Below are 27,372 nucleotides of genomic sequence, written 5' to 3' on the forward strand. Positions count from 1 at the left end.
GTGTGCCAACGCATCACCTCTCGGTGGGCACAGGGGGGGGATGGGGGTTTATTGGGCACGGGGTGGGTGGCTGAGATGATCCCAATGCCTTTTTCCACTGGGATTCCTCCAGCCCAGCCAACACAGCCCCTCACCTGGCAGCGTGTGACACAGTGCCAGTTCTGGAGAGCGGTGAGAAATGCAGGGTTGTCATGAACTCCTGCAAAGAGTCGCTCTGTTCGTTTCAGGCCTGGGTCTGACAGTGCCCAAACGTGACAGATCCCAGCAGAGCTGCTTTTAGGGAGCAAGCATGAAGCATCCCAGCCTGAAAGCAACCAGTGGGGCCCACAGCTCCCCAGCAGCACCTGTAGGGCAGCTCTCAGCAGCACACAGCTAGGGCTGCTCTGCTATCATGCACACAGCTGACACTCTTCTGCCCATTCCTGCTTAACAGCCATGTGCTCTCTGCAAGGGAGAGGGGTCCTATGGGGGATGGGGTTTGATGGGGAGGAGGGAAGTGTGCTGCCCGGCTTCTGCTGCTTGCTCAGCCCCAGTGGAGGGAGCAGGGCTCAGTGCAGTGGCGTGGAGCAGCACCAATGTCTCAGTTGAGAGGAGAATGAGGTCGAGAATTAATCCTGCTAATGAGACGTCAGGATCAGTTTGTGTGCCCTTGTCAAGTGGGCAGGGTGACAGTGTGTGAGAAGTGCTCGAAGGGACCCCAAGGCTGAAAGCTTCTGGATTTTTCCTGTAAGGAAGAAGAGCTCCTGTGCCACCTTCCCAACCTGTCCTGTGCGGTGAGTGCAGCTCAGCTTTTGATCTTTGCTGACCGGAGGCTGTGGGATGGAGCTGGAGCCCTATGCTTGCGTGCTGCTGAGGGTGAGTTCAGTGCAGAGGGCACCCAGCAGAGCAGGGAGAGGCCCTGGAAGGGCTGTGGGTCCCCAGGCTCCGTCCTTGTGCTCCATCTTTCCCCTCTCTCCCTGCCAGCGTGAAGTAATTAAGTTCATAAGGCATCAGACAATCAGCCAGCAGCCCACAAGACGTTGTGTTTAATCATGTACTAATGGCATGTTCTTGGCAATAATTACAAGATAACAGTGTTTGCAGGCTGTAATCAGAACAATTCTAGTAATTAAATCAGCCTTTTGTCAGCACGTTCCTTCCCCTCCGCCGTGTGATGCTGCGGGACCCCCGCAGAGGAGGGCTCTGTGCTCAGTGACCACACAGCCAGCAGAGCCTGGAGGGGTGGGACGTGGGGCTGGGGTCCAAACCCCAAACCCCAGCGAATGCTGAGGGCAGTGGCTCAGCCTCATCCCCACGGATGGATGCATGGCAAGGCCAGGGGAGCCCTGAGCACCCGACATGCAGACCCTCAGCCCAGAGCTGCCCTTCTCACCAACGGGGCTCAGCCTGGGCTGCATCCCCCTCCCCCCGCTGTCCTACTCCCATTTCAGCCCCTCCTGTTCCTGTGTTCACCTACAAAGCTGTAGTTTGGTCTCCAATGAGTTTCCCAGCTTTGCTATCGCAGCCAGGGTCCCCGCTTGCATGTAAATGAAGGGGTTCTTAACAAAGGCCATTCCCTGAGTTGTGTCTTGGAAGGGTGCTGTTCCTGCACAGCTGATATCCAAATTTGGGCCGTTTTCTTGGACAAGGCCCATCTGTTTGCTCTGGGCACTGCTTGCCTGGTCCCCCAGCCCTGTGTCTGTGTGCAGCACACACCTCCAAGACAACCTCAAGAGGAGGGGGAGAAAAAAATCAAACTACGATCCAAGAATAAAAAGCAAACACGGGCAGCCAGGGGGCTCCTGAAGCACCCCAGGAATGGATCTGCCTGCCTTTGGAGGCAATGGGGAAAGGCACGCAGGGGATCAGGGGTGTGAAGCTGGGGCAGGAGCAGGTGGGGAAAAAAAGAGCAAGAGATCAGGCAGCTGCTTCCTCAGTGCTGTAATTAAAACCTCATCTTAATCTCCCAGGGCTGGCCTTGCCAGCTCATGAGGCCACAGAGCTGGGAGCAGCTGCCTGGGGAGCGCAGCCGTGGGTCAGAGCTGATGGGGCTGATGTTCCCCATCCCTGTCCCATTGCTACTGTGCACACCCAGCTGCATGGCAGCACAGAACCTGCAACAAAGCAACGTCTGCGGATGCTCTGAGCACGGCGTGCAGCCCTGCAAGCAGCATCTCCCAGCTGCAGCACCTCCACCCTGCAGCAACAGGGCACTCATCTGAAGCAACAGGAGTCTGACCCTCGTTAACGGGTCACAGATCCATCCTGCTGCTGGGTCTGGGGTGCCTGAGCCACCGTTGGGATTGGTGGGAGAGAGGAGGAACCTCAAAGAACTGAAGGGGTTCCGTTGGGTAACAATCCGTCTCAGCTTTATTGTCTGCGTTGGTTTCGTTTTTAAAGAGCTGGTGATTTCCGCGGTGTGGTTCATAAAAACAAATCCTATTTTACAAAGATTTACATCTGTGCGAGCGCCCAGCAGCCAACAAAGCGCCGGCACACCTTAAATAGTCCAACCACCGTTTTGTTGTCATTTCAAAAAGAAAATGAAAATAAAACAGGAGAGGGAAATCAGCGACAGCCCCTCCGGCCCCAAAAGGACGGAGCGCCGCCACAGGGGTTGGATCAGAGCCGCTTTATTTCTGTGGGACGGGGAGGGGATGGAGGTCCCTCTGTCCTACCCCACGCCGCTGTGCCCCGGGTCCCTCCTGTGTGTCGTGGAGGTGCCTTCCCATGGGTTTGCAGTGTTTGCTGGCTGTGTGGTCAGTACAGCGGTCCTTTGACGGCGCCTGGCTCCGTCAGCCGTGCCGAGGCGTAGGCAGAAGCCCCCAGGCAGGCAGCTGGATCACAGAAACCCGGCAGCCCTGCAGGGCCGGGGGACCCAGGGCGCCCAGCATCTCCTGGGACGCCAGGTGGGCCCCGCTCCCCATCCTTGCCATCCAGAGCGTGGCCAGGGATGCCGGGGAGACCTGGAAGGGATGCGGGGAGCTGTGAGCAGTTGGCCCTGGGGATGCTCTGCTCTGAATGCCGGAGGTACTGGGGGGGCAGGGGGGGAATTTCCAGCTGTGCACGAGTGGCACCACGGGGTGGGAAGAGAGGTGCAGGGTGAACCTGGTCGGGTTGGCCAGGATAGAGCAGAAGTGCCGTCCATTGCGTGGGGACGGGGCGTGATGGCCATCAAGGGCAGAGCAATGGATGGGAGAGAAGTGCAGCGAATGGGGAAGGGGGGCGATGGTCAGCACCCACTGGGGGTTTACCTGGGATCCCTGGCGGACCCGGCATCCCCGGGTGCCCACGGCCGGTGTCTCCCCGCTCACCCTTCTCCCCACGCTTCCCTGCAGGGAACGAAACAGAGAGAGAAGGGTTCACGAGAGCCTCCAGAGGAGCCTTTGCTTTTTGCCCCAGAGGACAGATGCCCACACTGCCCACCTTTGGGTCCGATGTTGCCGATCTGCCCGGCGGCACCCAGGAGGCCAGGAACGCCTCGAGCTCCCATGGGTCCATGGGGGCCTTGCTCCCCAGGTGGCCCCGGAGGCCCTGGGGGTCCAGGGGGGCCCATGGCACCGACTCCCCCCAGGGCGGCTCTCTTGGCGCTGACGGCCACCTCCGCCAGCTGCTCTGTAGGGCAGAGAGAAGCCGGTGTGGGACGGGATGGGGCAGCACGGCCAGTGAGGTCCCACACACTGGGTGCTCGTGCAGTGGGTGCTGGTCACCTCCTCACCTTGCATCATCTTCAGCACCACGTCAATGATGTGCTGGTCACCGGCATCCCGTCCCTGAGGGCAACAAGAGGAGGGATCGCACCTTCCTCCCCTGGGAGGGCTCCTCCCAGGGCTCCTCCTGGCTCAATCCCAGCCCAGAGCACATCCCTGCACCCGTGCCATTCCCCACCCTTCTTTTCTCTTTATTCCAGGCACAGGAGCTCAGGTCAGTTTGCGACCTGCTCAGTTTTCTGCAGCCCTGTTTTGCAACCCTAACATCAGACTCGCATGGCAAAATCCCAGTCCCCAGCAGGACACAGGGAAGCACTTTTGAGCTCAACCTGCTGCTTTGCTCAGCAAGGAAAAGAGCTGCTGCCTTCCACATCGGTGGGGTCTCACATCCAGCTCAACCCCCCCCAGTCGGTCAGCTAAGGAGCAAGGTGCAATGCATGTGGATCATCACGGATGGATGCTGTGTTGGGATTGTTGGTACTCACTGCAAGGCCGCGCTGCCCCGGCATCCCTGGCACACCACGCTCCCCCAGCAGCCCCCGTGGGCCGGGGGGACCTGGGTAGCCCCTCACACCGGGTGAGCCTGCGTCCCCAGAGGGCCCAGGGAAGCCGAGCTCACCCTGAATGCCTTGCTGTAGGGAAAGGAGAGAGGTGTCGGGGGGTGAGCTTATGTAGGGGGTCCAAGAGAGGGTCCTGCAGAGCAGCAGTGGGGTTTGGGGACACGCTGCCAGCCCCTCGTCTCTCACCTGTCCCTTTGGTCCTGGCTCACCCGATTCACCCTGGGGATGGAGGACACGAGAAAGGTGACGGGGAGGCAGAAGAAATGAGGCTGTGCTGCAGGGGGAGGCAGCTGTGCCCCTTCCCAGATGGTGGGGTGCAGTGCAACGGTGCCCAGCCCCAGGAGCACAGCCCTACTGCAGGGCCCTACCTTCTCACCCTTCACCCCTGCGAGGCCATGGACACCGGGGTCTCCCTAGAGAAAACAGGACAGGAGCCATGAGATTGCTGCCTGCACCCTGCTGCGTTCCAGCTGCTGCTCCTCTATGCAACAACTCGAGGTGCCCGGGCAGGGGGTGCCCATGGGGCTGGCAAGTTGCATCTGTTGCCCCTTGGTCCCCCATCAGGTCCTTGCAGCAGGAGAGGAAATACATGGGGATAAAATCATCCTGCAGCTCCAACCCCAGCCTGGGCGCTGCAGGGTGTTGTTGAGGGAGTAAGGGGGCAATGGGTGTCAGCCCCCCCAGGGTGGGTGCTGAACACAGGGGTCAGTCCTTGCCCAGCATGCAGCTCCCCATCCCCAGCATGCAGAGATACTCACAATGCTGCCTTTGGGGCCAGTCTTCCCTGGGGAGCCCTGGAGAAAGGGGAGGAAGGGGTCAGCCAGCCACAGGCACGTCTGATGTGCATCAAAACCTCAGCTCACAACTCCCCATGGACCCCCACCCTGACCCCCTCTGCACTGCCATCCAAGGCCACCCCCCTACAGCAGCTGCTGCATTGCCCACGTCTGCAGGGATATGCCAGAACCCCAAAGAGGTGGCTGCTCCTCTGCCTCCTGCAGCAGTTCTCACCTTGTCTCCTTTGACTCCTGGCAAGCCTTGGGGTCCTGGGATCCCTGGGGGGCCCTGTTCACCTTTGGGCCCCTGGAAATCAAAGTAGTGAATGGGAAGAGCCCATAGGAACACCCTCAAAAAGGTCCCCAAAGCTCCGAGTCAGGGCAGCTCCTGCCCCTTCCTGGGGCACAGAGGGTCTCCCTGCACACTCACCGCTCTGCCCTGCTCACCGGGGGCTCCAACGGGGCCACGTTCCCCCCGGTCACCCTGGGGAGGAAGCACAGTCAGGGCAGTGCCCGGCACGGCTGCAGCCCCCCCTGTGCCCCCTACTCACCTTCAGCCCAGGGACGCCCTGCGGTCCCTGCTCGCCCCTGGGGCCGGGTTCACCCTAGGGGGGAAATCATCCCAAGCAGTGTTAATGGTGCCGGGGAAGGAGCTGCCTCCAGATGGCCGTGTGCCCCCACAACCCTTCATCCTTCCTGGGGATGCTGCAGGGGGGCACGTGGCCAGGGTGGCAGGCAGGGAGGGGTGGATGCTGGCTGCAGAGCACGGGGAGGTTTGAGCGTTGCAGCGGTGATGCTGCAGACGGAGCTGCATCCCGTGGGTGATGGAGGAGTTTGTGGCAGCAAAATTTGGGGGGGAAGAGGGGGGGAAGGTGCTGCACTCACCATCAGCCCCGGGGCTCCAGTGATGCCTTGCTGCCCCCGAGCTCCCACCTCACCCTGTGAATGGAGACGCAGGCACTCAGGGACAGGTCCCCGTGCCCCACAGGGATGTGGTATGGATGGGGGGGTTGGAGGGGCCAAGGCTGAGGGCTCAGCCCCACACCCACCTTGTCCCCTGGGCCACCTTTACTTCCTGGCTGGCCCGGCAAGCCCTGCAGGAACAGAGCTGGATCAGACCCCATGCGTGGTGCAGGAGGCAGCCCCCTGCCCTGGGGTCACGTCTGCAGGTGGGGCTCTTTGCCCTCATACTCACAGCTTGTCCACGATGTCCCGGGGGCCCCGGGCGGCCAGGCTGTCCTGCAGTGCCCTGCATGGAAAAAGTACAGGTCAGAAGAACAGAGAAGGGCACAGGAAGGAGAACATTGCACGTCAGCTCCTCACCTTCACACCCGGGATGCCCGGCGTGCCGTCCTTGCCATCAATGCCAGGCAGACCCTGCGGAAGGGGAAAGCAGTCAGGGCTGACACCTCCAAGGGCAGCCAGGAGCTGTGCGTGCTGCTCTGAGGGAGGGCAGAGGCTGCTCCCCACGCTGGGCTCAGGCAGGATGTACTCACATTCTCCCCTTTGGGGCCGATGTCTCCCTGGGGGCCCCTGATGCCGCGGCCGCCCTGCAGCAGGAGGGACAAGAGGGCTTTATTCAGTGCTCCCAGCGCGTGGCATGGAGCACAGAGAGGGCGGCAGCACCCAGGCGGCTGCCAGGGTAAAGGGCCGTGGGTCTCCTACCAGCTCTCCCTTCTCGCCTGGCTCCCCTGGAGGTCCCTTAGGGCCTTCCCTGCCCTGCAGGAGAGAAACATGGCTGAGCAGGGGCACATGGGGACACCTGCCAGGGACAGCTGGGGACACTCACCGGCCTCCCAGCTGCGCCAATGGTCCCCACCATCCCCTTGTAGCCAGTAGGACCCTGCAAAGAGAACGGGGGGTGATTCCTCCTATCCCAGCCCCGTCAGAGGGACCCCATTTGGGGGTGCCCCCCGTGTCCCACCAGCACTTACCGTCTCGCCTTTGGGTCCTGCCATCCCTGGATACCCCCGCTGGCCCTGCGGCCCCTGAGGAAGGAAGCAGAGCCACTGAGCTCGGGGACCGACCTGGCAGCGCCCGGGGGGGAGGGGAGGGGGGTGCCCACAATTAAAGCAAAAGCTGACACTGCAAATCAGCCACTTTTGCCACCGCCAAGCGTCCAGCTCCTGATCCCAGCAGGCCCCTTTCCAGCTGTCGGTTCGATAACAGCAACAGCCCCAGACGGGCACTGCTTCCCCCACCGAGGGCTTCTGCCCCTTCCCGCCCCCGTCGGGCTCAGCCCGGTAATTGCTCCGCATCTTCAAAGCGTTCGGTGATCTCACACAGCTTAATCCCCACAGCCCAGCAGGGAGCCGGGCTCCACGGCCCCATCCGTGACACCGGGGGCTCAGCGGGGGCCGGGGGTTTATCCGGCTCGGAGAGTCAGCCTTCAACCACGCGGTGCCACCGCCGAGGTCCCCCCGGGCTGCGCTTTGTGACCCCCCCCACGGTGGCATGGAGAAGGACAAGGAGGGGATGATGGTTTTGCTCCGGTCCCAGTGAGCAGGGAGGGCAGGTCAGCATCGTGCCCCCCATATTTGTGGCCATGCACAACCCCAGCAATCGGGGATAAGAGCAGCAAAGAGACATAAATACGTTACTGGAGGGCCTGGGACACCTTGCTCTCCGGAGACACCGACGTCACCCTTGGGGCCCTGGGGAACAGAGAGGTGAGCAGCAGGCGTGGGATTGGGGATGGGATGGAGATGGGGACGGGAACAGGAATAGCAGATGGGATTGGGGATGGGATGGAGATGGGGAACGTGAAAGGAATAGCAATAGGGATGGGGCCACGTTCCTGGGGGAGCACAGAGCTTCATCCTCCACAGGAAAACCTCCGCCCGCTCTTCTCCTCCCAGCCCTGATCTTCTTTCCCTCCAACTGACCTCTTTCCTGCCTTCCCCCTTTTTCTCCCCAGCGCCCCCACCCTCAGCCCCAGCTCCCCAAGCCACCCCACTGTCCCAGCAGGGCTGACCCCACTCACCTGTTTGCCCTGCTGGCCGGGCTCCCCCAAGGCACCGGGCCGACCTCTGTGTCCCTAAGAGCAAGAAGGAAGGGGTGAGAACACACAGCACAGCATTGCTGTGCCACGTCCCTCAGTGCCAGCTGGCAGCACCCCACAGCCAGCCCCACATGCACGCATCCCCCCAACACTGGGCAGCAATCTGGAGCTGCTTCCAACCGGAGAAGATCCCTTCTCCCATCTCCCGCAGCGATGCAAGGGACAGAAGCACAGAATGTCAGGGGGCAGGAGAGCATCCTCACCTTCAGTCCCTGCAGTCCTTGAGGGCCCTTGGGACCTGGTGGGCAGTTGGTCGGGCACTGGTGGGGAGGAACAAGCATGGAATGAGTTGGGGAAGGATGCAGGCATGCAGAAAAGCCATGCCCACTGTGTGAAGGACAAGCTGATGTCAGTAGCATCCAGGCTGGGCTAACTGGGAACCTACCATTGTGCTTTGGGATCCTGCTCCCCCAACCCCATTTACCAAATTACAGAGGTCACTGCATTTGAGCTGGCTCTCCCAGCTGCCCCTAAAGCCTGACAGAGGGGCAAGGGAATGGCTGCTCTCACCAAGAAATCTGCGCTTCCCTCCACTCCTTGGATGTGTCCTGGGGGGCCCTGTGGGGAAGGAGCCCATCAGCATCCACGGTGCTGGTACACACACAGGGTGTAACTGTGGCTCCTGCACCAGCAGAGAGGTTGGCGCTCCCTCTGGGCAGATACTCACGGGTTTTCCTGGGGGACCTGGGGGGCCCCGTGGGCCATCGGGTCCAGGATCACCCTAGGAGAAAACAACCCCAAAGAGGGGGGATTTAGGAGCTGCCAGAGCTGGCACGAAGAGGGGCAACGAGGCACAGGGTCACCCTGGGAATGGAGGCATCCCCCAGCCATGGGATGGAGGGGCAGCACGAAGGGACCCTGCTGCAGTAGCACAGCCCCCCCCTGCTGTAGGGATGCCCACACACCCGGTGGGGTTTCCCCTGTTGATCCAGGAGCCTGTGAGAGGCAGATGCCAGGGCTGGGAGCACTCCCTCCTGCCCCCTCACCTTGGGTCCTGGCACTCCGATCTCCCCGGGCAGTCCGACCTGGCCTGGCAGCCCCTTACAGAGAGGTGAGACATTGAGTGAGGGAGAGGGGCTGAGCCCCAAGCCCCCCATTTGGGGGTGCACAGATCCGAGCTGAGGCGGCGTGCCCCATCCCCACAGGCACTTACAGGTGGTCCTGGCAGCGAGGGGCCCTGCAGCGAGGAGAGAGACACAGTGAGCCCCCAGGCTGCAGCCCCCCAAACCTGCCAGCATCACAGCTGCGAGCAGGGCGATGCCGTGCCACTACCAAGGCAGATACTCACTGGGAGCCCCGGCGGCCCCGGCAGTCCAGGTTGACCCTGAGGGACAGAAGGGACAGTCAGAGGTGAAACACAGCAGGGGAGGTGGGGGGGGGGGGGTGGCCATCCCCACACTCACCTTCACTCCTGCCCCCCCTGTGGGCCCTGGCTCCCCTTTGGCTCCTGTAAGACCCTGCAAGAGGAGAGAGCAGGGGGTCGGTGTGCGCTGTGCCCACCTCCTCCAGCCCTGAGTGCTTCTTCGGCCGCTGAATCATCACTGCTTCCATCAGGAGGGGCCGAGGGGGGGCTGCTCTTTGTGCCTATGGCTCACCACAAAGGCTGGTACTCACATCTAAGCCTGGCTTCCCTGGGGGCCCATCCGGACCCGGGGCTCCGGGCTCCCCTTTGGCACCCTTTAAAAGAGAAGAGTTGGGTGGGGGAGAATTAAAAGGAGCTCCTCCCAAAGAGGGGAAACATCGGGGAGCGCAGAAGGACACGTACTCACCGGGGAGCCGGGGGCTCCGGGAGAGCCTTTGTCACCCTGTGGGGAGGGAGGAAGGTTACAAATGGGGACCGTCACCCTGCCAGTGCTCAGGATGAGGAGAGCGAGCTCTGGTGCAGCTGTAGGACGGGGTATAAATGGCACCAAAGAAACGCTTGGGGCTGGAGAGGAGCCTGGGGCACGGCAGGCAGGCAGGCACTCAGCTAGATTGCACATCCCTCTGTTCAGGCTCTGTCCCCACTCAGCACAGCCCTTGGCCACACCAGTGCTCCGCAGGCACCCAGCGGGGGTCCTGCTGCCCCCCAGGATCCACGCCTGCAGCACCGAGCATCCCGCACCGCCCGAGCACCACGCGCTGCCGTTCTGTCCCCACCAAGCCCTCCAGGCCCCTCGTCCCCAGCTGTTCCGAGGGTCCCCGACCCCGCGCCCACCGCTGCCACACGCAAAGCCTGGGACGCCCTGCAGGGGCCGCGCTCCTCTCTCCGGAGCAGCGCAGGGCAGGAACCACGCGGCATCGCACCTCCGCCCCACACAATGTCCCCTTTGTGCTGCGGCATCCCCTCCCGGCTGCTTCCCCGCCGCCACGCACTCACATCAATGCCATCCGCTCCCGGCACTCCTGGCGGACCTGGGGGCCCTCGTGGGCCGGGCTCTCCTGGTGGCCCCCGCTATGGGGAGAGAAGGAGGGGATGGGGGTCAGGAGGGAGCAGCCAGACTCCATGAGATGCTCGGGGTTCAGGGTACATTGCGGGGAACGTAGCTCTGGAGCACTGGGACAGAGCGGGCACCCCAAGAGAGCATCCCTGAGTGCCCCCAGCGAAGGTATGAATGGAGAAACATGGCAATTTGGGGGCACTGCCCCCCACCCGTGGCACAACCACCCCCATCCATTGCTGGGGAATCCGGCCCCTATTTGAAGCGGGAGCTCAGCGGGGCGAGGGCAGCACTTGTAGGGTTCCCCCCTCAGCCATTTGGGGTGCAGTGGCATTTCCAGAAGCACGGCTGGGCTGCGGTGCCCCATTTCTAGGTGGGCCGTGCTGGCACGCTGCCGGGCCGCATGCAGGACTGCGGTGTCGTGCTGCTGCTTCACACAAAAGCACCATTCAGGAGCTGCTGGGGGAGCCCCCGCTCCGCCTGCCTTCCTCCAGCTCTGAGGTTTTTACAGGAGCCACTTTGCAAAGAAATCTCTGTTATCGGAACGGGGCGTCGCGGGGAACAGGAGCTGCTGCCCCCGGAGCTGCGCTGTTCCTGGCAGTGGGGGGTTGGCAGCCGCAGCCCAGCTGCCTGCAAGGCTTCTTCATTTTTGAATGTGATGTCTGAAGATGGGAGGTTTTGGAGGTCGGTTCACTGAACACCTCAGTTCAGCCCACAGTCTGGGCTGGGAGCGAGCGTGTGCCCCTGCATGCCCCACACATGGCAGCACAGCGCAGCCCCTCAAAACGTTGTCAGTAAGTTCCATCTGGTTCCAAATGCCCCCTAATTCCAAGGGCTCCCACATCCCCCATCCCCCAGCGCAGACCCCAGGAGCACCGTGGGGCTCTTCTGGCAGACCTGCCCTCCCTCCCCCCCCCCAGCCCATGGGGACACTTCTCAGAGGTTTTCTTCTGTGCCACAAATCTGATGTGGGTCACCGTGGGGCAGTGAGAGCCCTTCTCTGCTCAGCGCAGTGCAGCCAAGTGAAACAATCCCTGCATTTCTCTCCAATTCATGCTCTGGGTAAGTTTGCCCCCCAGGCAGCCCCCATGGAAGTGCTGAGCCCCCACAGCCCGGCTCTGCAGAGCGTCCCAGCAAAGCAAAGCAAATCCTCTTTTACCCAGGTGATGGGAAGCAAAGGTCCTGAGGCTGCAGGGAGGGGGAGCGTGGAGAAATCCCCCCCTTCTGCCTCAATGGAAGATGGAAAGGTTGGCTAACAAGTCCCAAAGCCAGAGATGCAATCCCAAAGCTGGAGCCCCGACGTCAGAGATGCGCTTCCAAAATCTGAGCCCCAAAGTTGGAGCTGTGCTCCCAGAGTCGGAGCTCCAAAATCGCAGCTACGATCCCAAAGTTTGGAGCCCCGAAGTTGGAGCTGCAATCTCAAAATGTGAGTGCCAAAGTTGGAACCCCAAAATTGGAGCTATGCTTCCAAAATCAGAGCTGTAATCCCACAGTTGGAGCCCCAGAGTCAAAACTGTGCAGCTCCCAAAGTGGGAGGTGTGAATTCAGAGCTGCAATCCCAATGGTGGAGCCCCAAAATCAGAGCTGGGACCCCAAAGTCTGAGCCCCACTGCCAGCCCCATCCCAATCCCCATCCCACGGACCGGAGGAGTTTTGGGTGCAGAGGTGGGAGCGGCGCTGGGGGCCCCCAGGGGGACCGGGGGACGGGGGGGGGGGTCGCAGGGAGCAGCCAGCTGGCAGGCTGGAGCTCTCAGGGGTAAATCAGCACCGGGGGGCATTGAGACCCCCACCCGCAGCACTCACGAGCTGGGCCAGGCAGAGGCAGGCAGCGTGCAGGAGCAGCAGGCAGAGCGCGGGGCCGCGGTGAGCCATGGCCGGGAGCGGGGCTGCGAGCGATGGAGTGCGGAGGGACCGGCAGGAGGAGGAGGAGGAGGGGGAGGAGGAAGGGGCTGATTAATATGGAGCAGCAGGGGACGAGGGCAGGCGCTGGCTGCCACCCCCCCCCCCCCGCAGGTGAGCGTGCTGCTATTTTGGGGCCGGGTGGCACAAAGGGGCTTTGATGGGAGCGAGGGGCTGCGAGATGGGAACGGTGGGGATGCAGGTGGGGGCTGTCGGACCGCTACTGCGCTGCGAGGTCCTGCGCTGGGCTCAGCCCCCAGCAGGTCCCAGCACGGAACCCGGGGAGGTTAGGAGGCACTGGGAGGGGGGAGCTGAGGACCCCGCCGGGTCCCACCCCACGGCCGCCCCCCCGGCCCCGCTGCCTCCCGGAGGTGCGCGGATGATTCATCGCCGCCGCATCTCCTCCTCCTCACGGAGCGCTCCGCAGCGAGAGCCGCCGGAGGCTGATTCACCGCTGGGGGGGGGGGGGGTCGGGGCCGGCAGCAGCCCCCGGAGCAGCGGGGCTTGGAGGAAACGGGCGCTGGATCCGTCTCCGTTTGCGCCCCAAACTCTGGCGTTTCCGAACCCGAACCCTGGTTCCGAGGCACCCACACTGGGACCACCCCCCCATTCACAAAGCCGAGGGGACATCGCGGCACATGGAGGGGAGGAGGGACGGGTTGAAATTGCTTCTGTGGGACACGAGGGGCATTTCGGAAGCACTGTGCAACTCCGGATGACTCCACACTGACACACGGTGTTCACCTCTCCGTACGCCCCGCTCCATGCAGCCCCCTCCATACAGCCCCCCCTCCATACAGCCCCCCCTCCATACAGCCCCCCCTCCATACAGCCCCCCCCTCCATACAGCCCCCCCTATATACAGCCCCCCCTCCATACAGCCCCCCCTCCATACAGCCCCCCCTCCATACAGCCCTCCCTCCATACAGCCTCCCCTATATACAGCCCCCCCTCCATACAGCCCCCCTCCATACAGCCCCCCCTCCATACAGCCCCCCCTCCATACAGCCCCCCCTCCATACAGCCCTCCCTCCATACAGCCCCCCCTCCATACAGCCCCCCCTCCATACAGCCCCCCCTCCATACAGCCCCGCACCATACAGCCCCCCCTCCATACAGCCCCCCCTCCATACAGCCCTCCCTCCATACAGCCCCCCCTCCATACAGCCCCCCCTCCATACAGCCTCCCCTCCATACAGCCCCCCCTATATACAGCCCCCCCTCCATACAGCCCCCCCTCCATACAGCCCCCCCTCCATACAGCCCTCCCTCCATACAGCCCCCCCTATATACAGCCCCCCCTCCATACAGCCCCCCCTCCATGCAGCCCCCTCCATACAGCCCCCCCTCCATACAGCCCCCAGACACTTCGCACCCCACGCACCCCCAGCCGACCGCTCCCGAGCTCCTCTGCACCCCTCCAGACCCCCAGACCTCCTGCACCCCCAGCACCCTCCCCAACCACCCAGCCCCCTCAACAAGCGCCCCCTATGCAACCCCCAACCAACCCCCCCGACCCATCACAGCCCCCCACACACTCCCCACACCTCCTCCACCCCCCAGCAGCCCCCAAAATCCCAACCGCCCCCCATCGCTGCACCCCCACAAATCCGCCGCGCGATGCTCCCAGCGCACCACGTGACTGCCCATTCATGCCTCCCCCGCCACCGCCCCGCCATTGGCTCTGACGCACTTCAGCGAATCAACGAGAGTGACGTAACGAGGGGCGGTCTTAAGGCTCCTCCGCCACCTCCTATTGGCTTCTCTCCTCGTCGCCCCGCCCACAACGCCGACCGGAAGCAGGAAGCGGCGGGTGCCCGGGACGGCGGCGCCGTGACCCGCGGGCGGGCAGCGGCGGCGGCCGCGCCATGACGGGGAAATCGGTGCGCGATGTGGAGCGGTACCAGGCGGTGCTGGGCGGCCTGCTGAGCGAGGAGGAGAACAAGTACTGCGCCGACTGCCAGGCCAAAGGTAACGGCATCGATGGCCGCGCCGCACCGGGCCGTGCGGTGCTGCCGGGCGGCGGGGATCGGGGCGTCGTGAGGGGGTGAAGGGAGCGGGGAGGGGAAAAGCAGAAGAGAAAAGGAGGGATGATTTATGAAGAGAGCAGCGCCCCAGGAATAGAAGAGAAAAAGAGGAGGAGGAAAAAAAGGAGGGAAGAAGAAAAAAGGAAAAATGCTTTTCTCTTCCCCCCCAACACACACAAAAAAATCCCTAAAGCGAAGCATTGCAGCCCGCAGCGGCGGGTGGGCAGGGCTGGGCGGTGGGAGCTGCTCTGCTCCCTGCTGTGCAGCGCTTTGCTTCCCGAAAGGGTTAAAGCGATGCCGATTGGAAATCCCACTCACTGAGCGGCTCGAAGGGTTTGGGGCTTTGCGGGCTCCTTACGGGCTGTAAGGAGCTGGAGGTGTGTGTCTGCTTGCTGCAGTGTCCTCTAACAGTTGCAGAGCCCTGCTGGAAGGTGAGCCGGCAGCCCTTCTGCTTCCCATCAGGCTCTGTGTGCTGCCTGGAGAGAACCCCAAAACTCGGTGTCCCCGCAGCACTGGGCTCTGCTGGGCTTTGCCAGCCCCACACCTGGCTGTGCTGCTCCGTATCAGTTGGATGTGGAAGTGCTGGCAGCGAGCAGCCTGCCCCTTGCTGTGTGTCCCTTATCTCTTGGCTCCCATGCTGGCCCAAGGGCACACACAGCTCTTATCACGCTTGCGAGGCATGAGGCAACGCACACAGTGTGGGAACAGATCCTCTTATCAACTCCTGTCCGACTTTGGTACGGTGATGCAGCCTCTCGTGGTGTGCAGAGTATCACTCACTAAACATTACCACCAAAGCTGGGAGCTGCTCGTGGCTGGGAAAGCACCTGGGACCTGCCTGGGGAAATGGGCTGCTGTTGCACTGGGGCCTTCCCAGCAAGGTTGTTCCCCAATGCCCTGGTGCTCTGTGCACTCTGTGCTCTGCTGCTGCTCCCCGCTTTGTCACTGGGACTTCTGCTTGAGCCTCACTGCAGGGAAGGCAGGATAGGAGCCCTGCATCTCGCTCAGTGCCTGGGGAAGCACTTACTGTGAGCCCTGGCTGCACTGCTGTGCTGAGCTTCCTGCATCTCGTAGTGATTTGCTGCCTGATCTGAGCGTTTCAGAGCTCGCATGACACACAGCAGAGCCTGCTCAGATGCCACCCACACTTCCATTATGCGTGTTCCCAATGACCTAACTTCTTGCTGGGTTTCATTACTGTATTTTTTTCCTACCTCTATACAGAGAGCTATATATGTAGAGGTTTCAATACCCACGGTGCCATAACTGCACGTCCCCCCACAGATCCTCCCTGTGTTGTTGTTTGAGTTTGGCTCCCAGGAGCATCCCTATGGGCTCCTCAGAGCTGCCCGTGTGTGAGTTGTTGGAGGTGAAATAAAGGCAAGGGAAATGGGAAATGAGCACAGGGAGGTTCTGCTTCTGCAGCAACAGACAGCGTGGTGTGGTTAGAGGCTCTTGGTTTGGAGGAAGTGGGGCCAGGTGCGTAGTGTGCTGCTTCCTCTTTGCATTGCAAAGCTTCTGTTGGCGCTGACTGTGGGAACAGAGGATGATCTGAGCAGAATCAGGCAGGTGTGTTTTCATGTGCTGCTCTGAGCACTCTCAGGATCCCTGTAGCCCTCATCAGAAGCATGGAGCCTTGGCACAGCCTGGCTGAGTGTCTGCCTTAAAGCTGGAGGGGCTGAGTTACCATCATCACCGTAACTTGAAGGCCTTTGCTGCCCTGTGATGCTTGAGCGTAATGCCTTACGAGAGGATCAAGCCTTTGGAGGGTGGCATCCCTTCTGTCGGCACGTTGATACGAAGCCTCCTGAGGGCTTTGTGCCACGTGTGTGAGATGAACGTGAGGGTGAGCCTGGGGCCGGGCAGTGACGTGGCTGCAGGAGGGATGTGGTGCAATCCAGAGATGGGACGTGACCCGAGTGCCTTGCAGTAACCAGGAACTGCTTTGTGTTGAGTAACACTTGGGTGAGCCGGGTTCTTCTCTGTGTTTTCTGACTCAATCTATGTGCTGGTCCTGTACAACGCTGAGCTAATGCTGTTTGATTCTCTCCTTCTCCCAAACCGTTCCTCTCTGCTCTCCTCTCCCTCTCACACCTGGGATGGTCGGTTCCTGCACAGGGAGCCCCAGTGAGGGATGCTCACCCGGCCATGCAGGCTGCCCTGCCATGCCAGCTCTGTCTGTTGCCCCTCCAGCCTCCCTTTCTCTTAGGGGAGCTGTGGTGCCGTGCCCAGCTCGCCCTCTCCTCATAACTGCAGTGATTTGATGGATTTGTGGCCAAACACAGCCTGAAGCCTGATGGTTTGAGTGGTTGTACCTGGAGGAGGGATGGGACTTTGAGGCCCACAAGGAGGTGGTCAAATATGGGATGGGAATGGAAGCTGTGGGGGAAAACGGGAAGAGCAGGATGAGGAGCTGTGATGGGACCATCGGGGAGCTGGGACCTCCAGCAAAGGGCAGCTGGGTCAGTGAGTGCGAACATAAAACACGTTGCAGATACCCAGCAAGTCCTGCTGTGACTCAGGTCCTCCATCAGCAGACTATTGAATCACAGATGTTCTCTTCAGATGGCTTTAGCAGAGGAGCACCTTGAAACAAACTGTGATGGGAGAGCAGAGCTGCGGGTGGTGATGAGTTCTGTTCACCTGCAACGGGCTTCAGAAAGCCAGGCACTGATTGGTTTGTGATTAGGAAAGAGCTCCTGGAAGTTCTGTGTTAGGAGGCACGCAGAGCTGAGTCACAAAGATAATCCTCTGAGCGGAGGGCATCTTAGCAAGCCGTGTCTATTTTCATGCTGCTGTTCTCTACCAGCTGGGTCTGTGGTGAGTGGCTGTGTAGCAACGGGTGTAAATCGGAGGTCCAAAAATGCCATGTGATTGTTTTTTTTTTCCCCATCATAGCTGCAACTTTGGAAGTTTGTTCCTATAGTAACTGCCAGCTGAGTTATGTAAGGCCTTCAGGAGCTCGCGCCTCTGCAGCTTTGAGGTGATTTGCCTTTCAGTATACAAGTAGGTTATCAAAACCAGCTCGAGTCGAGAATAGCTTTGGTCTCCTTCAGGTTGGCCCAGAGCAGCGATTGCTGCGTGCGTCCCAAGAAATGTGGGGCAGAGGAGATGGAGCTTTGTGAGCAGCTGCCCTCAAACTCCACCTGCAGAGCTGCCTTCACCCGTGCTGCCTTTGGGCCGTCACAGCTCTGTTGTCAGCACGCAGTCCCATCCTGGCTCTGTTCTGCCCCCTTGTTAGGAATATTTCATCCTTTTTGGGGACTGAGAGCAAGGAGCAGCTTCTTATAGCTCCAGATACAACCAGCTCTCAGCTCCATCCTCAGGCTCGGTTGCCATCGGTGCTGGTTACAGTTGTCTTGCATGGATTGGTGAAGCTGTTGCTTTCAAAGCACGTCCTGAAGGGACAAACGTTGCTGCCCCAAAGCAGCAGGAAGGACCTGCAGCTCACAGACCTGTAAGCACTGCAGCTGTCTGTCCAGCAAAGCCGGACGAACGCCCAGCAGTGTCAGTGGCTGCCTGCCATAACCGAGGGATCCTGACCCTGAGGTTAACTGTGCTGTCCTCTCGCAAGCAGAACTCGCCTTGTTTTCCCCCTAAATAAGTGCTGAGCTGCAGAACAGACATCTGCACTCGAGAGCAGAGGAAGCTGTTTTGCAATGCAGCTTTTTGTCATCGCTTTTCTATGAACGGAATGAATTTCAGTAAGTTGTCAAGCAATCTCCTTCCAGAATGAGGAAGGCATGGGTGGAAGGAAGCTGTTGGATGCTTGGCTGTTCCCCCCTTTGGTTCCAAGTTGGAGTGACACCCAAGTGCTGCACAAGGCTCACGGGGAAGGACGTCTCCATGCTGGGTCTCCCCTCTGTGAGGAGCATTTCCCCATCCCTGCATCCAGCACACTGCACTGGTTGCTGGGCTCGGGGGCTGCAGCAGCGCCTTTCCAGCTCCAGCTGGGCTCCTCTGCACTTCTGCACTGCCCCAGGCAGGGACCTGCAGGTCAGACATTGCTTTGCATTGCACTGGGAAGATTTCACCAGGCTCTGGGTAGCCCTGTGCTCTCCTTCCTGCCTGTCAAAGCATCTATTTTTCCTCGACCCCCCCCCCCCCCCTTCTCAGCAGAGCGGTGGCTTTGCAGCCAATTTCTGTTTTATTTTTAAATGCCTTCTGCAGGGTTATTAGTGGAGAAAACTTGCAGGAGCAGCTGGAGCCAAAATGGAATGCCTGAGTAAAGGGCGAGCTGCGAATCCGCTGCAGATTCCTGGGTTCAAGTCACTTGAGGCTGTGAACTTCCAGCAAGGGGCTGTGTGAAGCAGAATGGCCAGGCTGAGCTTGGGTTTAAGGGGAGCTGGGAGCCTTGGCAGCAGGGCTGGTCGAGGGGTTGGTCCTGCAGGCATTGCTGGTGTGGGCAGCTCACTGTGCAGCCTTTGTTTGGACGTGCTGGATATAAAGCAGGCCGTGCAGTTGGCTGCTGGGGGCACTGCCTGCATAGCAGAGCTCCGCACACAGAGCTGCGTTCAGCAGGGCAGGGCTGTACCCAGAGGGGTTTCCATCTCACACAGCTGCTGTGCTGGAGTTGGCTGAGCTCTGGGCTGATTTGTAGCCTGTTTAACTCAAAATTGCCCTTTTTTTTTTTTTGTTGTTGTTCTTTAATCCTTCGTTCACCTGCAGATGGTTTTCCTGCTCCAGGAAGGATTTGTGGTGTTGGAGGCGCTGCACGGGTCATGAGCTGATTGCTCAGAGCTGAACAAGCGATGCCCAGCGCTGCTTGGTGCCATGGGACTTGCTTTGCTTCCATGGATGCTAAAATTAGATGTGATACTGAAACAGAAGGGGCTGCAGCATCAAGCTGGCCTACCTGCTGCTGGCTGGCAGTGCAGAGAACTTAGCTTTGCATACAGAAAGCGAGTTTCATTTGGGACTGAAGCTCTAAAGCCATCTGAGAGCTGCAAGTGTGCCTGCCCAAAGGGAACTGCCCGTACAGCAGTCAGTGTGTTCATGCAGGGCTGCTTTCTCTCTGCTGGTCGAAGCCAAGTGTGTGCACTGAGCTCTGCTGCCCTCTGCTCTCAGTGAGCGCCGTGGGGCCCCGAGGCTGCAGGAGGAGGCAGCAGTGCCAGGAGCCCCAGCTCCACTGCGGTCCTCAGCTGCATTTTGTGCAGGTTTGATGCTGCAGCACGCGACTGAAGTTGCTTCTCTAAATGCTTTCAAGTGGGGCCTTGTGTGCATCAGCCACGTTGAAAATAGGATGTGAAACTGGGGGAGGTGGCTGAACTGGGCTCTGCCCTCACACGGCTGCCCCCCCTGTGGGATTTCCAGAGTGGGTTCCTTCGTTGTGGCCTTGAAAGGGGAAACAGGAGGCCTGTTGACATCTGCACAGCCTGCACCCTGCCCTGGGGTGCTGAGAATGGCGTGAAGCCTGGGATGGCAGGGCAGCTGTGCGTCCTGCTCCTCTGGGGGTTTGCCACAGCATCAAGGCTGGGTAGGGGGGCTGAGGAGGTTTGTAAGGCTGGGTAGGTGGGCTGAGGAGGTTTATAGGGCTGCATAACCAGGCTGAAGACACAACCAGCCCCATTCCCAGGCACGGCACTCGTGTCTGATCCCTGCATGGCCACAGCATCACTGGGTGATGGTGAGCACAGCCCCAGCTCTCAGGACTGCCCACCTTCCTGCTGGCCCTCAGGGTGGCCCTACCAGCCCAAACTGCTGCAGCTGCAGCCCAGCACTCAGCCCTGGCTGCTCCAGGTCCTGCACTGCAACCAGCAGGCACAGAGCACACCAGGTGGGAGGTGGCCCATGTGATGGAGCTGAGCTGATTACTGCAGCCCTGATGGGGTATCTAGCTGGCTATTAATCCTTTTAGCCCTATAAAAGCTAAATATATCTACAGTTAAATCTAACCTTGAATCTCGTGCTTAATCCTAATGCCAGGCCCTCACATCGTGGTGCTCAGGAGCAGTGAAGATGAGCTGGGAGCTTTTCTGGGCAGGGCTGTGACTTTGCTCAGCCCCATCCAACCCGTGCCCACCCAGAGCTGGATGGCTGTGAAATGCAGTGCTGCTTTTTTAGGGTTTTGAAAAGCCACTTCCTCCTCCTCTTCCCTCCTTGCACCGCAGCATCACTTGCTTTGAGGCAGAGTCCCCCCTTTGCAGCAATGCCTGTAGCTCCTACAGAGGGGTGTGGATGGTTTGTGCTGGTCAGTGCAGCAGCAAGGAGACACGTGGAGCAGTGCTGGCTGGTTCCTGAGCAGGTGGGGGAGGTTGGGGGGCTCTTTGCCTCCCGTCACATCTGCTCTGGTTACAGCTATGGGGCTGGGTGCTGTTCTCCTTCCTCAGCCGCGCCATCCCGTGTGTTGAACACTGTGTGCTGCTTTTTTAGGGCAGCTGTGAGTATTCTGGAGCCCATCCTCAGGTAACCCCAGTGTGGTGGGAAGGTTTCTGTTGCTGGAGCAGAAGCCCACTGTGCCACGGTGGGTTAAGCAGGAGGAGGTTGGGATTTGTAGGCTCGGGGTGATGGGATGCCTGCTTTATTTCCTCTTCCTCTTTGAACTTCTCTTGTGCAGAGCTGTTACAATGCAAGAGGGAGTCCATAAAATACTGCTTCTATCAATAAGAACAGGGAGGTGATCTCTCAGCACCCTGAATTTGTCCGGTTCGAAGCTCTGCCCTGGGTTCTTCAGTCCTGGTTGGTTGGGTGCAGTTTCTCAGCCACTTGGCTGCGTGCTGTGAACGCACACATCTGTTCACAGGGCCACGATGGGCATCCTGGAACATCGGCATCTTCATCTGCATTCGTTGTGCTGGCATCCACAGGAACCTGGGCGTCCACATATCCAGGGTGAAGTCTGTCAACCTCGACCAGTGGACGCAGGAACAAATACAGGTGAGGCAGGGGAGGCAGGCGGGTCGCCGTGTTGGTGGTGCTGTGAGCTGGGAAGAAGCAATGGGGTCTTCAGAGAGACCAAGGAGATGGGAAGGGGATCGAGTTATCAGGCCTGGTTCAGTTGGAAGAGGAAATGTCCTAACGGCAGCCTCAGCAAACACCAGAGAGCGCAGACAAACGCTGCCAGCTCCTGTCCATCTGCCAAAGGCAGCTGCTGTCGTTAGCTGCTGCCCACCTCCTTTCCTCGAGGTTTCTAGAGGACAGATCCTGAACTTTGGATGTGAGCTCTGTTGCTAAGGTGCTGTTTATTTTGCCTTAGCATTGAGAGTGCGATGCAGCACTCAGGGCTGGCTGGCTCTGCAGGGGTCAGAGTGCTGCAGGGGGGGTTCCCAGCCTGGAGGCTGCAGCAAAAGCCTGAAGAGGGGCTGCTGTGTGCAGAGCAGATTTGAGAAGCCTGCGTCCGCCTTCTGGCTGCCACGGGTGAATTCTCACTTGGCAGCCAGCAGTGCTGATGTACGAGCTTCCATGTCTGCAAAACTATGTCAGGATTCTTTTGAATTGCAGTGCATGCAGGAGATGGGGAACGGAAAAGCAAATCGTCTTTACGAAGCCTTCCTGCCCGAGAACTTCAGGCGACCTCAGACGGATCAGCATCCTTTCTTTGCTGCTGGGGGGGCTGTCCAGCTCGTCCCATTGCTGCCCTCCCTGCCTGGGAGGCTCTGCTTCTCATGTCTGGGCATCAGCTGTGGGCAGGAGCTCCTGGATTGCACGGAGAGGATCCGTCTCTGACCGCTGTCTCTTGCACTGATGGCACGTCTGCTCTTGAGCAATGGTCAAAGTAAATATGGATCGAAGGAGAAATAGCAGGAAGTGTCCTTTTCCTTATTTGATGTACCTGTTACAGCACTGTCGTGCTTGGAATAGCCCAGAGGTGCAAAATTGAGTAGCTAAAGTAGTTGGAACTATGACTATATTATTTTAAGTTGCTGCTGGAAATGCTCGTTAGGCAGTCATTAGTTTAGTTACAGCTTGTACCTTGTATCCGCGTGTCAAACAGTGCGATGCACATCTTCCATTCCTGAGCTGTTTGTCTTTAACAAGCTGCTTGCAGAGCTGTGGAAGGCTTCATTCGTGATAAGTACGAGAAGAAGAAATACATGGACCGGAGCATCGACATCAACGCGTTCAGGGTGAGTCCCTCAGCACCTGTGGGCATGAAGCTAAGTGTGGGTTTGTCTCATGAGTAAGAGGTGAGTGCATGAAAATAGGTCTGAATGTTTCCTGTGTCAGTGACTGATGTCCTCTGCGAGGCCAGCCGGGTTCAGTTGGTGTGCAGAGGAGCACTGAAGGAACCTCTGAAGGTCGTTTGTGCAACTCTGTGCTTAGAGCAGAACTGATTTCAGGTGTTGGTCTGTGCTGCTGCCTTGGTGGCTCATCAGGAGTCTGAAAAGTGGGTGCAAGATGGGGGCCCTTTAGGTTAACAGCAGCAAATAAAGCCTGGTCCATATTTTCACCGTGTGATGGTGTGAGCTTTGACCCTCACGTCAGAGTTTTCCTCTACAGAAAGAAAAGGATGACAAATGGAAGAAGAGTAACGAGCCAGTATCAGAAAGAAAGCTGGAACCTATCATCTTTGAGAAGGTGAAGATGGTAAGCCTATGGCCACGGGTCGCTTGTAGGCTGCTCTCACACAGAACAGAGGCAATGCAGCTTCATATGGAAGCATTTTTTCAGGCCTCAGTCATAGCAGTGGATGCTTTGAGTCACACTAATGGCAGTAGCTTGTTTTCCACCACTCAGGCAGATACTGAACAGATGTGCTCTGCTTTGCAGCACAGGGCAGATTGGAATCCAGCTATTGCCTGCTTGGCTTTCAGGCTCAGGCTGTTATTTCTCTCTGGTTTGGAGCGTGCATATTCATATTGATACAGTGGGACAAAAAACTTTGTAACGCTTGCTCTGTCTAGTGGGGGGTAGGGATGTTCAAGGGTTTAATCTCATTAAAGCCTCCTGTGTATCAGAGCTAAAAGATGACTTGAGCCAGACTTCTGCTGTTCTTTCCCCAGCCTCAGAAGAAAGAAGAAACACAGCAATCTAGGAAAAGTTCTCCCAAATCCACTGAGCCCATCATAGACTTGCTAGGACTTGGTAAGAGGCCCCCAGCCTGGCTGTGCTGGCTGCAGTGACCCTCGGTGCAGTGCTTGATCTCCTGAATTCTGTCAACTTCTAATGGTTCCCTTCCCTGTGTGTCACCTCCTTGTCTCTCCCAGATGCTCCTGTGCCGAGCGCCCTCACCAACGGCCGGCCCTGCAGCCTGGAGAAGGACCTGGATCTCTTTGCATCAGTGGGATTGAACTCTGACTCCAGGAAGGTAAGCAGGGAGCGTCAGTGCTTGCCAAAGGGGGGGTGCAGGAGCGGAGGGGACGCCATCTGTTGTCCCCTGTGCTGGATGCTGCTGCACCTGTGCTGCGTCCCTCTCAGGTCTCCGGCTCTATGCCTACATCTGGAAGTGCCGGTTCTGTTCCCGAAAACCTGAATCTCTTCCCCGAGCCAGGAGGCAAAGGGGAGGAAGCGGGCAAGAAGCAGCTCTCTAAAGACTCCATCCTCTCCCTGTACGGCTCTCAGACACCTCAGCTGCCTGCGCAAGGTAACAGGTCTCAGAATAGAGCAGCGCGCTGATGCTGAGTGGGTGGGCCGCCCTGATGGCTGTCAGGCAGAGCGGTGGGAGGGCGGCTGGTGCTCGAGTGCTGCTGAGGAGCACGATGAGCTGCTGAGCCTGGACTCGCAGCCGAGTGTTGCAGTCGGATTTGAAGGTCAGCATTCCCACCCTGACAGCCAACACAGCCCTCCTTCCCTTCGTCGCTTCCCTGCCTGTTTTCAGGAGCGATGTTCATGGCCCCGGCTCAGATGGCGTATCCTGCAGCGGCGTACACGGGCTTCCCGGGAGTCCCCCCCTCCAGCAGCGTGATGGGAGGCATGATGGCCCCGTCGGTGGGTGTGATGGCCCAGCCCGGGGCTGCGGGGATGGTGACCCCCATGGCCATCCCTGCTGGATACGTGGGCAACGTGCAGGCAGCTGTCATCGGTGTCCCCAATGGGATGATGGCTGCGCAGCAGGCCGGTTACGTAGCTGGCATGGCAGCGGTCCCCCAGCCTGTCTACGGCGTGCAGCCAGCACAGCAGCTCCAGTGGAACATCGCTCAGGTGAGGGGTGGCTCCTGCTGACCCGAGGGTGGACGGAGGAGGAGCGTGGTTGAATCCAACCTGTGACTTCTGTGTTCTGGGGCAGTGAGGCACAGTGGCACTGCTGCCGTGCAGGGGTCACAAAGCGGTAACGCGTTCAGGGCTCTCGGGGTGGAGAACAAAAAATCAGCGTCGCATCAGCTGGCGTTGAAATTTCTCAGCTCCATAGGTGGGCAGGCGCCTGAGGAGATATCAGCTCCAAGGTGATATCCTCATGCATCCAGGTGGGAAAGCAGCAGCTCAGGGCTTCGTGGAGAGGTCCAAGGAGAGGTGGAAGCGCCTGGCTGCTCGAATGGCGAGCTGCAAGCAGAGAGCTGCAGTGTCCTGTGTCCAGGCCAGAACTTCACATTACCTGGGCGCCGTGTGTCCGTCCAGCAGCGTCAGTCTGCACTGAGCTGAAGGCTGGGGGCTCATGGGCTGGTTTGAGGAATAGCAGGAGGTGCTGCTGAGAGACAGAGGGGAGCGCAGCTAGCTCTGCTGCCTGCTGATTCATGCTGTGTGCTGCTGCTGAAAGGTCAGATAATAGCACGCCGTGATTCTGCAATGGCACAGCTTCTGGAATAAGATGAAAAAGTCGCGTGCTTGAGAACGAGGAGAGTCTGCTTCTGTAGGTCTAACTGCTGGGCTGGTGATAGTGGATCCCAGCCTTGGGGGTAGCTTTCAGTGAAGCTGTACTGTCTCGTTTAAGCCTCTGTTTGCTGTAACTCTTTACAAGGTCTTGCTGATGGCTGATGTGCTGGGAGGCATGCATGCGGGCTGGCACCTTCGGCCTGGTGACTTCTCTGTCCTCCCCTTTGCAGATGACCCAGCAGATGGCTGGGATGAACTTCTATGGAGCCAACGGTGTGATGGGATACGGACAGTCCATGGGTGGAGGAGGTGCCCAGGGCAGCAATCAGTCCCTCAGCACTCAGCTGTGGAAATGATCCCGCGCGTTGTGACCATTTTTGCCTTCTGTTCCGTTTTTCAAAACTGCTCCATGAGACATTCAGGGTTTTTCTTTCAGGCTGGCTGCCCGGCCCCAGCCTCTTTCCATAACTGAGACCCACCTCTGCCTCGTCACTGTCAGACACGGTGCGACCTCGGTGACCAGAACATGAGCTCCCCTCTATTTAGCACAGTCAATGCACACTTTGGGGTGGACCCCCTCCTTGCACAAACCTCCACTAACGCTTCTGGGTAGCACGAAACGTCCTGGGATCTTAGCAGAGGTGTGACCGAGGAACGGGGCGACCTGTCCTCCTTACTGCCCGCGACTTCAGGCCTCTTAAGAACCACTCAAAGCTGCAGTATTAGTCGGGGTTTCAGTTGGCAGAGGGTGGGATCCGTGTTTGGTGCTGAGGCGCTGGATTTTAGCCCAAGCCCAGGGGCAAGCAAGCCTTGCTACCTCTTCCCTCGAGCGGAGTTTGGAGCTGTGCTTGGCTCGCCAACCCTCGTTGGAACCAAAGGCGTTCAGAGACCCCCTCCCTCCCCCCGTGAGCAAGCAGGATTCTCGCACAGTGTGGGGGCAAGCTGTCAGAATGTGAAACTTGCACTTCGGAGTGGCTTTTCTGTCTGATCTGTGGTATTGATGTATTTAACTTTTAACTAACGGAGAGTTAACTTATCGAGGGCTGAGAGCCCGCCGCAAGTTTTCTTACACTTTTAAACGACATCCTAATTTATACTTTTTTCATATTTTGTTTTGTTCCCCCGTACTCCCGGTACCCATCCCTGCTAGCTTCAGCCATTTTAATCCAGGCACAAGAGTGGGTGGATCAGATTTCTTTTCTCATCTTCGGTAGAACACCACAGCTTCAAGTCGTCAGCAAGGAGCCCGAGCTGTGCGGGCTGCGCCTCCCTGTCTGTATGTAAATTCCCCAATAAAACATTGCGGTGAAACCTCACTGCCCTGTCTGTTCCTACAGCAGCGCTGCGGTGGATGCAGGCAGCCTCTGTGCCCTGTGAGCAGGGCTGTGAGCAGGGCTGCGTCCCGGCGCTGGGCACGGAGGAGTGCTGGGAGCCGGGGGGGCAGCGCCAGGCTCAGCAGGGTGAGTTCAGGTCAGTTGACAGCTCTGTACACAACAGAAACCTGCAGCCGTGGGCTGCGATGCTGCATTCCTGCTGCGGGGAGAGCTGCAGCAGCTGGCGGCCGATGGCAGGGGGTTGGAACTTGGTTCCTTCCAAACCAAGCCTTCCTACTGCAGTCTGCTGGGAAGCTTGGAGCTCCCAGGTGGTGGTGAGAGCAGGTTGGGCTGGGGGGCCTGCAGAGAACAAAGCGCAGGAAGGCTGCAGCGAACTGCCTGGCCTGGAGCTGATGCTGCTCTGATGCACGCAAGCTGTGCTTAACGCACTGCTCTGCTTCTTTCTGTCCTTCACTAAAAAGCTGTTCTTTTTCAGGGCGTCCCTCAGAAGAGAGCATTTCTTCCTCCTCCCCATCAATCTGCCCTGGGGGGGCCGCTGTTAGGCTGCGCCCCTGCTTGGTGGCTGGGCGCTTTGTGACGCTCGACTCAGGCACAGAGGGGTTTTCAAGCTGGCTTTAATCATCTTCACTTGCTGCCCCGTACTGTACATGCAGGTACAAGCCAATGAAAATGTGAGTACTGAGTCAGTTTGTTCCTCCTGGGGAAAACTGGCTTAGGAGTATCTTACAAAATAGCGTGCACCCTCACAGCCATCAGTCCTGCTGCATATAAACCACAAAAATACAAGAGTTTTACATTAAGAAAGACCACGCACATATAAAACATTACAGAACACAAGTAAAAAAATTGCCATTTGCTTTTTTTTTGTTGTTTTTTTTTTGTTTTTCCCCTCTTCAATCTTATCACCTCAAGGATCC

At 59.1% G+C, this 27,372-nt stretch overlaps 2 protein-coding genes across 3 annotated transcripts; one reads left to right on the forward strand and one right to left on the reverse strand.

Moving 5' to 3' along the window:
- Positions 1 to 2,739: 2,739 nt before the first annotated feature.
- Positions 2,740 to 14,372, reverse strand: COL9A2 (collagen type IX alpha 2 chain; the record flags this gene model as incomplete). The annotated part of the gene is made up of 33 exons (XM_079546039.1): positions 14,074 to 14,372; positions 12,310 to 12,392; positions 10,446 to 10,520; positions 9,856 to 9,891; positions 9,701 to 9,763; positions 9,490 to 9,543; positions 9,375 to 9,410; positions 9,240 to 9,263; positions 9,073 to 9,126; positions 8,754 to 8,807; positions 8,597 to 8,644; positions 8,290 to 8,346; positions 8,009 to 8,062; positions 7,626 to 7,679; positions 6,960 to 7,013; positions 6,815 to 6,868; positions 6,691 to 6,744; positions 6,522 to 6,575; positions 6,349 to 6,402; positions 6,221 to 6,274; positions 6,075 to 6,119; positions 5,911 to 5,964; positions 5,577 to 5,630; positions 5,456 to 5,509; positions 5,261 to 5,332; positions 5,008 to 5,043; positions 4,618 to 4,662; positions 4,436 to 4,468; positions 4,175 to 4,321; positions 3,698 to 3,752; positions 3,406 to 3,594; positions 3,234 to 3,311; positions 2,740 to 2,945 (listed from the first exon to the last, which is right to left on the reverse strand). Exons 2-33 carry the CDS (start codon positions 12,376 to 12,378, stop codon positions 2,740 to 2,742), a joined length of 2,070 nt encoding a protein of 689 aa, XP_079402165.1. The 5' UTR covers positions 12,379 to 12,392; positions 14,074 to 14,372.
- Positions 14,274 to 25,477, forward strand: SMAP2 (small ArfGAP2; the record flags this gene model as incomplete). 2 transcript variants are annotated; one of them, XM_079546040.1, is made up of 10 exons in its annotated part: positions 14,274 to 14,376; positions 21,175 to 21,308; positions 21,873 to 21,960; positions 22,422 to 22,498; positions 22,872 to 22,958; positions 23,375 to 23,456; positions 23,579 to 23,679; positions 23,790 to 23,955; positions 24,190 to 24,512; positions 25,352 to 25,477. In XM_079546040.1, 10 exons carry the CDS (start codon positions 14,274 to 14,276, stop codon positions 25,475 to 25,477), a joined length of 1,287 nt encoding a protein of 428 aa, XP_079402166.1. The 2 variants fall into 2 exon arrangements, with proteins under 2 accessions (XP_079402166.1, XP_079402167.1); XM_079546041.1 differs by having other exon boundaries at positions 22,872 to 22,949.
- Between the last annotated feature and the right edge of the window lie 1,895 nt (positions 25,478 to 27,372).

The sequence above is a fragment of the Tetrao urogallus genome (genome assembly GCF_951394365.1).
Source record: "Tetrao urogallus genome assembly, chromosome: 23".
Lineage (NCBI taxonomy): Eukaryota > Metazoa > Chordata > Aves > Galliformes > Phasianidae > Tetrao > Tetrao urogallus.